The 8,703-nt window shown below is 42.5% G+C and overlaps 1 protein-coding gene across 7 annotated transcripts in view; it reads left to right on the forward strand.

Annotated features, from left to right (window-relative positions):
• The window catches only part of LOC139775753 (uncharacterized), a 169,039-nt gene extending 161,373 nt beyond the window's left edge, over window positions 1–7,666 (forward strand). For all 7 annotated transcript variants that reach the window (XM_071712006.1, XM_071712011.1, XM_071712010.1 and 4 more), the window contains 3 exons: window positions 3,006–3,323; window positions 6,777–7,122; window positions 7,546–7,666. In XM_071712006.1, the coding sequence (XP_071568107.1) occupies window positions 3,006–3,323; window positions 6,777–7,042 (584 nt within the window). In that variant the 3' untranslated portion in view covers window positions 7,043–7,122; window positions 7,546–7,666. The remainder of the gene's footprint in view (window positions 1–3,005; window positions 3,324–6,776; window positions 7,123–7,545) is intronic.
• Window positions 7,667–8,703: the final 1,037 nt, after the last annotated feature.

The raw sequence follows: 8,703 nt of genomic DNA on the forward strand, positions 1-8,703 counted from the left end.
GCATGCGAAATGTTTTCGTGACCTAATTCCCGACGTACGTAAAAGCGCGAAGAACGAACGGGGCGGGTACTCAGAGGCGAAAGTCGATGCCACGCTGATGGAGATAAACTATCCCGGCAATTCTTTCCTTCCGGGTGTCTCGTTGATCCGAAATGCGCGGAAACAGCGGTCAGAATACCGCGATATGGCGGTATCAGCTTCGGTCCATAGGTCGGCGTGTACACGGTTTGAGCACATCCTCCGGTCTACTTTCCGTTTTCTGACAAAATATGTGCGGATATACATGTAGGGGCGTCGCCGAACCATTGTCCTTTCAGCCCATAAATTCCAGAAGGCGAATTAAGAGAAAAGAAGGTATCTGATTTTATTCGCAATGAGAAGTTAAAGGCTGTCTCTTTTTAAGTATAAAAGATGAAAATAAAACGTCGGGGAAAAAGTTGTTTCACACATTTGATAATATTACAGAAGTCGTAAAATCTGAGACTTCATACAATTTTAAACGGACATTATTCTCTTTCCGGCCTGAGAAAGATTTTATTTTTATGTTCTTCATTTACTGCTACTTTTAGTACGATATTTTTTATATACTAGCTATAAATTTATTTAGTTTTTAACATTTTTAACTTTAACAGTCATTTTTATTAATAATAAAAAATTAACATTATTCATAAAAGAACTTATGTTTTAAATTTTATGATGCAATTCTTAACATTTCTGGTTCTCCTTAAGAGCAACCTCCTCAAGAGCAACAAAAACAGCGTTGAATAAAACGAGATATTCTACTCGGGCACACCTTGAGGGACGCCGCGCCGCCCCGCTTCTTTTCTAAGAACGCGAACTATCGCCGTATTTTCCGGTAATACGCTTACCTCGCTGAAATTTATTTCGTTTATAAACTTTTCGAGCCATTCATCACCATCAGAGCGACGGACTTTCATTCGACACTCATCCCGTCGCGCGCGGCAAATGTACTTTTACGTCGCTATACGAGGGATGACGTATGGGAAATTAGGTCGCTGTAATAAGTGTAATGCGTAACGTGAGTTACGGCGGTGAATTATGGGGAAAGGAGGGAAGAGCCCCGCGTGGGGTGTAGGCGATGCCAAGAGCGAGATCCGCCGGCTTATCGATCCGGCCGCCGTTATCGGTGCAACGTTCCCCTAATTAATTAACATAAAATTGAACAAAGGCATGTCGCCGTTGTGACGTTACGAGTTTAGAAGTACACGTCATTCCTTGCGGATTGCGGATCAACGGAGAGCCAGGCATTTGACGGAGTGAAACTGCGCGAAAAGGTAGTACAGACACGCCTGCGATAAATGAACAACTTATTGTTAGACCTCTAATTGAAATAGCTTCAAAGAATCGCGTCTCGTGCGTCACGAAAATAACAATTTTTTTGGGCTTGCCGTCGCGTCCGCTATTAGCGTCTTGATCCGCGATTTACCTCCCATGCCGTGATATTTAAAGGTCACTTTAATTACGAAGGATTTTTAATTTAAGTGACCCGAGCCCACGCGTTCCACATAACGATTAGTCGTGTTATTAAAACCTTTTTTTTTTTTTACTAAAAATGTTTACGAGTACGATGCACAAATACGTTTTTAATTCGTTGCTTTGGATAATTTGCTATTTTATAATCCGCATCTTTCGACCCGCGAATATCCGTTTTACATAAATGCGAATGGATATCGTTAAAGCCTTCTTTAAATGATCCGTAATGCTGTAGTGTATATTGTGATACACGCGTGTATTTTAATATACATTTTATTAAAATTATATATATATTTCGGATTCTCTTCTCAAACACTTTTCAGATGTTATAATTGTATGCTTTTTGTAGAAAATATACAATTATAAAATTCTATTGTGATTTCTAATTATGAACCGATCTAAAGCAGACTTTCGTCATAATCGGCCGAATGTCTTTAGCGATTAATAACGTCTTCGCGCATCGACAATGACATTGTCGCAATGCGGAAACAAGCCCAAGGATCGTGAATTCCGCTCGACGATCGAAGAATTCGCATCAAAGTGAAATGGCGTACCATTGATGCCACTGGATACTGTCGGCGTCGATTAAACGTCAACGCGCCCCAAAAGCGGAAATTCGAGAGCACGTACGGATCGTATCGGGCACGACGTGCGTAAACACACAATGCATGGATAACTCCGCATTGCGAATGAATGATACATTCTAAACAAATGGCTGGCTCTCGTCCCGTATTTCTCCCCGTGGTTTCGCCATATTTCGTAAATTCTGGCGAGACACTCCGGTTGAATTTTTCGTGCGCGACAACGCGTCGCGGTTTCACTTCCACGTCAAGATGGAAACAACGACAGCGACGACGATGATATCGCGACTCTCTTTTTCTCGGACCATCGGTTCGTCGCGGTTTTTCAAATAAAAGCCCCGCGCGCAAAAACAGATTTGAAACTGTTTGATGAAACTCGGGGGATCCGTGAACGAAACGCACCGCAGTAGTATTACTATTTTACGTTAATTAAGGTAACGTGAATTTGTGGAATTATTCAAGCTGTCATATTAATTTTGTTGGCACACAGAACGATTTTCCAGAAATAGAACACGTTAAACATGTCCCATCCACGTTCCATCTCTTAAGCTTCTTTTGCTGAAACCGCATATTTGCATTCCTTCCCTGTCGCGACTCCATCCTACAATGACGAATAATTCTCTTAATGTAATAAGCTCTTTCATAATTTTTATAGCAAATAGAAAGAAGAGTATTCAATCCTCTGCGATCAATTTAAATTTGCTGCTTTTATTTTCAGAGAGATCATATTTATTAGGAATGTTATAGAGATATTGATTAATAAATTTTAGCCAATACAAAGTATATAAATTCATATTGGAGAATATTGAATAACATAAAATTGTTTTAATGCGGATAAATAATTTAATAACTTTGTTGATAGAGCTAATAGAATCATCATGATCCCACACAGTGGAATCATCGCTGTTACTAAAGCAAGTGAATTTCCAGTGGCCATGGGCAGGTGCCAGAGCACGCCCGGTCTGGTGGAATCGCGAGGCCGCATATCGCTGGAGGATATGTGGGTATCTCCGATCGACCTCAAGTCCCACGCGTACTCGACCGCCGCCTCGTTGTTCTCGCCGAGTCCGAGCCCGGTGACTCGCACCATGCCGGGCGCGACGCTGACCGACGCGAACAACGTGCCCAGGGGTACGGAGAGCCCGATGAGCGGGGCCAGCAGCGGCCCCAGCAGCGAGGACCAGACGGCCAGGGCGCCTCCGTCAGCCGCCACCCAAGCCTCCATCGGCAGGCAATCCACCCACTCCGGTAAGTTTCCCCTCACTCGCTTCAATCAATCAATCAAGCTTTATTAACTCCAGCTTATCCCAAGTAGTGGACTTTACAATAAATAACTTCACTCACTTATACCATCTTATACTATCCATGCAGCCATACTTAATCTTATTTGCTCTTCCTTGCTTTAGCTTCTTTCTCTTTCCATAAATATTTCAACACCTTACCTTTAACCCTATCTAATTCATCATTCTATATGTTATCTATTATTTCTCCTTTACTTATCCCTATTTCTATAAACCAATCTTTGGTCCAATCACACTCTTTTACATAGCGGCTAATAGTATCCCTACCTTATTCGCAGAACACATATATTATTTCCTCCCTCATTCACTTCTTTTCTCAGAATTTCGCTCGAGTTAATAGGATTCTGCCCTGCCTCTTTTCCCCAAGAAATATTGAAATTTCCAACACGTTTTAAAAAGGATCCTGACGATGAGATAAATATAAATATTTCATATATTATATGGATATAAATTTTTCTATTTATTATTTATTATATTCTTATGTATCACAACACTCCACATATAACTGGTATATTTATATCAGAAATCGCGCAATTCGTAATCCTCTTACGGTCTTACCAGTGGTGACTGTAACTACTGGCTGTAATTAAATTTAATTGACTACTGTGCCACGTATCTCTCAAAAAATCGATAGCTAAAGCGGATCGATAGAAATTTGAACTATCAAATGAAAAATAACGATGTTAATTTATAATTATTATACTGAATAATAAATGCTTCGAGAAAAATATATATGTTTTTAACAAAATAAATAGGAAATATTATAGAAGTATGGGTAAAATAAGTGAATTTATCCGCCGAGTGGATTCAGTATAATGATTTATGAAAAGTAGCGGATATTTCTGGTAAGCACTCGAAACATCGAGTAATCACGTAAATTGTATTTCCCGATCATCGATAAAATGCTGGAAACACGGTGGAAATTTTATCTTATCCCAATCACGTTTGATATCTCGTAAATTCGTTTTGCCTATGTAGGACAAATTTCATATCAGATTTATTTTAAAAATGTCATCGATCGCTACCTGCGGCCGATTCTTCTGCGATAGTATTACACCGGGGTATATAAATCATTGCTGATAACGGGACGCGCGATGGTGTGCCATGTTCGCGCAAACTGCTGACGCAAAACCGTAGTTTCTTATAGACTGTAAGACTTCGCGATTAAGTGAAGCGCGAACACGGAGAGAATAGGAAGACCTTCATAGCCTCTCATCTCACTTTCTAGTCATCAATATTTCACGTTCCATAAAAGCTTTTTTAGAAAGGCGGCGTAATGTTTGTACCATAAACCATCGATGTCGTTACGTTCGATTGAACGTTTTGTAATAAGTTCCATCCTGGAGATATTTTCAGAACAAAAGACTCTGAAACACACACACACACACACACACACACACACCTACACGTGCGCGCGTGTGCACACACAAAGACCCAGATTCTCCGCAACATTATGGAAATTGTCATCATTCATGATATTCCTAAGAAATGCATTTTATTGTTTATCGTTATACGATTCATTTATCTCGGCAAATTTAATCGTCGTATTTTGAATGAGCTTTAATTGCTTATCACTGCTTATGAAGAAAAAGATTGATGAACCGTGCAGCATTGTGCACGTCCCCGGAAGAGACTTTATCGCGCCTTCGTAAACGAACGAGCGATTCAGTCGCAATCTCGGCTCGCGATCGGATTAGAATTCCGCGGGACGCGCGCGATCTCTCTCATTGCAAATCAAATCTAACCGGACGTGAATAACGCGCGAGCTTGTCGCGCGAATACGGCATCGCGCGTTTATCGCGCGGCCGTAAAACGGCAAAAAGGTAAATTCAGAAATATCGCGGGGATAATGAATGACGAGCGACGCTCGGCGCCACTCGTAAAATAGCGGCCCCGACCATTAACCCCGATAGATACGATAGGGTAGTAACGATTTTAACGCGTTTCTGCCGACGTTTATATGTCGTTTGGGGAATAAAACCCACCCCCTCGCCTTTCGCGCGCTGAAAATTCCACTGGTAATCGAGCGTTTCCGTTTAAAGCGTGTATATGAATAAAACGCGATATGACACGTTAAGGGGGGGGGGAGGAGGGCGGTTACCTCCCCCGCAATTAAAGCGACAGACTTCGCTGCGGGGCGATAACAAATCGGATGCGAATCGACAACGAACTGATAGTGATTTAACTGACGAAATATCACCGCGCGTAAATCGCCATTCCGCTGGGGGGGTACGTTAAATTGGAAAAGCGAATCTTTCGAAACAGTCCCGTGCAATTTCCGTGCCGAATTGCGAATGTTGACGCGAGGAGTGACACGATCAAGACGAGTCTCTAGACAATACGGTTTCCGAATGGCCAGACGCCAGTTGCAGTTCGTGAATTAGTTAGCAGTTTGCTAATGCTAATTCTCGTACGTATCAACCCCCGCGCGACGCGACCGGCAGAGACGCGGTTCATCTTGTATGCGAATTCTATTATCGCGCTAGTGCAACTGTTGCGAGAGAGAAATACTAATCGCGCGCATTAATCAACATCAGTGAATCACAAAGACCCGCGCGGATGGCGCTCGAGGATTCCATTTCGCATTCGTACTCGCCGCGCGGCGGTACTCTGTTAAGTGCGGAACTCGTTTGTTGCTCTTTCCGAGCTTCTCATCTAACTTTCAACGATTGATAATTGCGCGCGCTTGTACTAGAGCAGCTGGCTGAAAGACAAAACTTTGTATTTATATACATAATATATATATATATAAAGCTAAATATACCTCACTGAAACGCGATCCCTACATTAGATGGAAGACAGATACTAAATAAAAATAGATAGAGAATAAATTATTGACCAATTCCCTGATGAAACAATTTCTTATATCTTCTCAGAAAGTTTCTAGGAACTTATCATATTTTAGATTTATGAAAAAATTATGAAGAAATATATAAAATTTCTCAGATCTTTCAGAAATAATTGGATGAGGATTTTCGGAATATTTCAGTATCTGTATGTATAAAAATTTCTGATAAATTGCGCAGATTTTCATAAAGATGTGTTGGCGGGAGAGAGAGAAAAATCTGAAATATTTTATTATTATTTTGTCTGAGTTTTTCTGGAAAACATTTCAATTTGTATAAAAAGTCTGAAAAATTCTGAGCATTCTGAGAAAGTCTTAAAATTTTTATAAGAAATTTTGATTAATAATAGATATGAAAAATTCTAAGACATTTTTCCACCAGGGTTGTAATGACACGAAATCGTATTGTTTGTTTATTTATTCGCTTTCGTATGATTTATTAAATTATTATTAAGCTTCCGGACATATTTGTTCATTACAAGAATACGGAAGATAAATTTCGCAAGAGATGTGAACACTCGCTATATCGAGTGAAAACGACTTGTCTTGCTTCAGGCATGACTAACAGCACGACGCAGCTGGTGAGCGAGGGTACGACACCCTTGTTTGGCACTCACGAGGCTCTGTTGGCGGAGATTCAGCGTCTCCGCGAGCGCCTGAAATGCCTGGAGACCGAGAACGCGACGATGAGCATCAAGCTCAATCAGCAGCAGTGGGAGGTCGAGCATCGGCTGGCCGAAATCGAGATGCAGATCTGCGGGGCGAGCTCGACCTCGAGCGTCGAGGACAACAATGAGAGAAATCGGGAGAGCATTATTTAACGAGAAACAATGCCGCGAGAGCGCGGCAAGACCAAGATCGAGCGGATACGCCACTACATTGTCGGAGCCGCTGATTCTAGGTACTTATTCTCATTATATTATACTTTATATAATTTTTTCTCTCGCGTCTTGTATTATTTTATTTCTCTTATATTGCATTATTACGGTCAGTTATTCCAGCGGCAATATTGCTGACGTCTTACCATTTGCATATATCTTTTCTTTTCTCTTATACACAGAAAAAAAAAGAATATACACAATCTATAATCTTCTTATAAGAATTTTAATTTTTTATTTCAACTTTTTTTCTTGGTTGAGCTATATAAAATGACTTTATTCAGCAAGTTCTCTTCGTTTAACGCAATATAATCTTATTTCAAGATTTCCACGTTGAAACTAAAGATATTTTCAAATCAAGAATATTCTTTTTTCTGTGTATGCATACTCAGTTTTGTAAAATCAAACTGCACACGCGTATAATGTGTCCGATCCGGCTTTTGCAGGTACGGCGATCAGGAGGAGCCGGACGAAGCGAGGGTCTTCAGCGACACGAAGTCGATCGGTAGCCTGAGCCAGCACCTGTTCGAGAGCGACGAGGACGAGCGTTACTACGGTACCTGCAACGGCTACGTCTCGCAGCCCGGCAGCAAGTCGAATCTGCTGCTGTGCAGCGAGTGCGATCAGAAGACGCACACCTGCACCTACCAACCGCAAACACCTGACTCGCACGCCGGCAGATACGTGGAGGAGCGTATGGACGATCGGCACCAGGAGCCGGGAACCTCTCGTGCCTATAGAAGCCCAGTGAAGCTGTCCTCCCCGCGCTCGTACCGTCCCGATCAGGATCGCGTGGCGCAGACGCCGTCGCCACGATCGTACCGCGATCTGGAGCAATCGGTGCCGATAACGTCACCTCGATCCTACCGGACGCAGCAGGAGCAGCAGCGACGCGGATGGACCGCCAGGGACACGGACGATCGAGGTGACGTCGACAGAGGCGAGTACCTCGACCAGTTCTGGTCCGAGGATTGAGCAAGTTCGTTCGCTTTGCTTAATTAATTTGAATGGCCTCGGTGTTCCCCGACGATCCGATGTCTCCCCACCGTCCGGTCTACGCACTTGCATTCCAATCTAGAACTCTTTCTTCTTCTAAACAAAAAAATTCCTTTTTCAGTTTGATTTTTTTTTTGTTATTAGACTGCAAATCTTTATTGAAACCTTTGAGTCCTTTGAAACCTTTGAAACCTTTTAATCCTGTATTACGAGAATGGATGTTATTACTTAACGTAGGTAGCAAATGCTCGTAAAACAACTTTAGTAGATTAGGAGAGTATCTCCGCTCTCCCTTCTCTTATCTATGTTTGAAAAACTACGGTAGCATCTTTCCATTTCATTTCTCCGCATGCACCCCGCATATTCTTCCCGATTATCTGGCCGCTGCTTGCATCCGCACTTCTCGCTGACGCTTCGCGCGATCTCCGCGAGGCGACTGCCGCTGCTCGGAGATCGCCTCGATCAGGCGACGATCTTAGATCGCGCGTGACAACCGTCGAGCTAACCCGCCGATCTGCTCACAGACCGCGAGAGCCCGATCTGCGAGCTCTGCCGAGGTAACGGCTACGTCGTCGTGCACTGCGAGCACTGCGACTTCTCCAGCGACG

This window comes from Temnothorax nylanderi, unplaced genomic scaffold (genome assembly GCF_030848795.1).
Source record: "Temnothorax nylanderi isolate EJ_2023f unplaced genomic scaffold, tnyl_v1.0 TNYL_tig0104_pilon, whole genome shotgun sequence".
Classification (NCBI taxonomy): domain Eukaryota; kingdom Metazoa; phylum Arthropoda; class Insecta; order Hymenoptera; family Formicidae; genus Temnothorax; species Temnothorax nylanderi.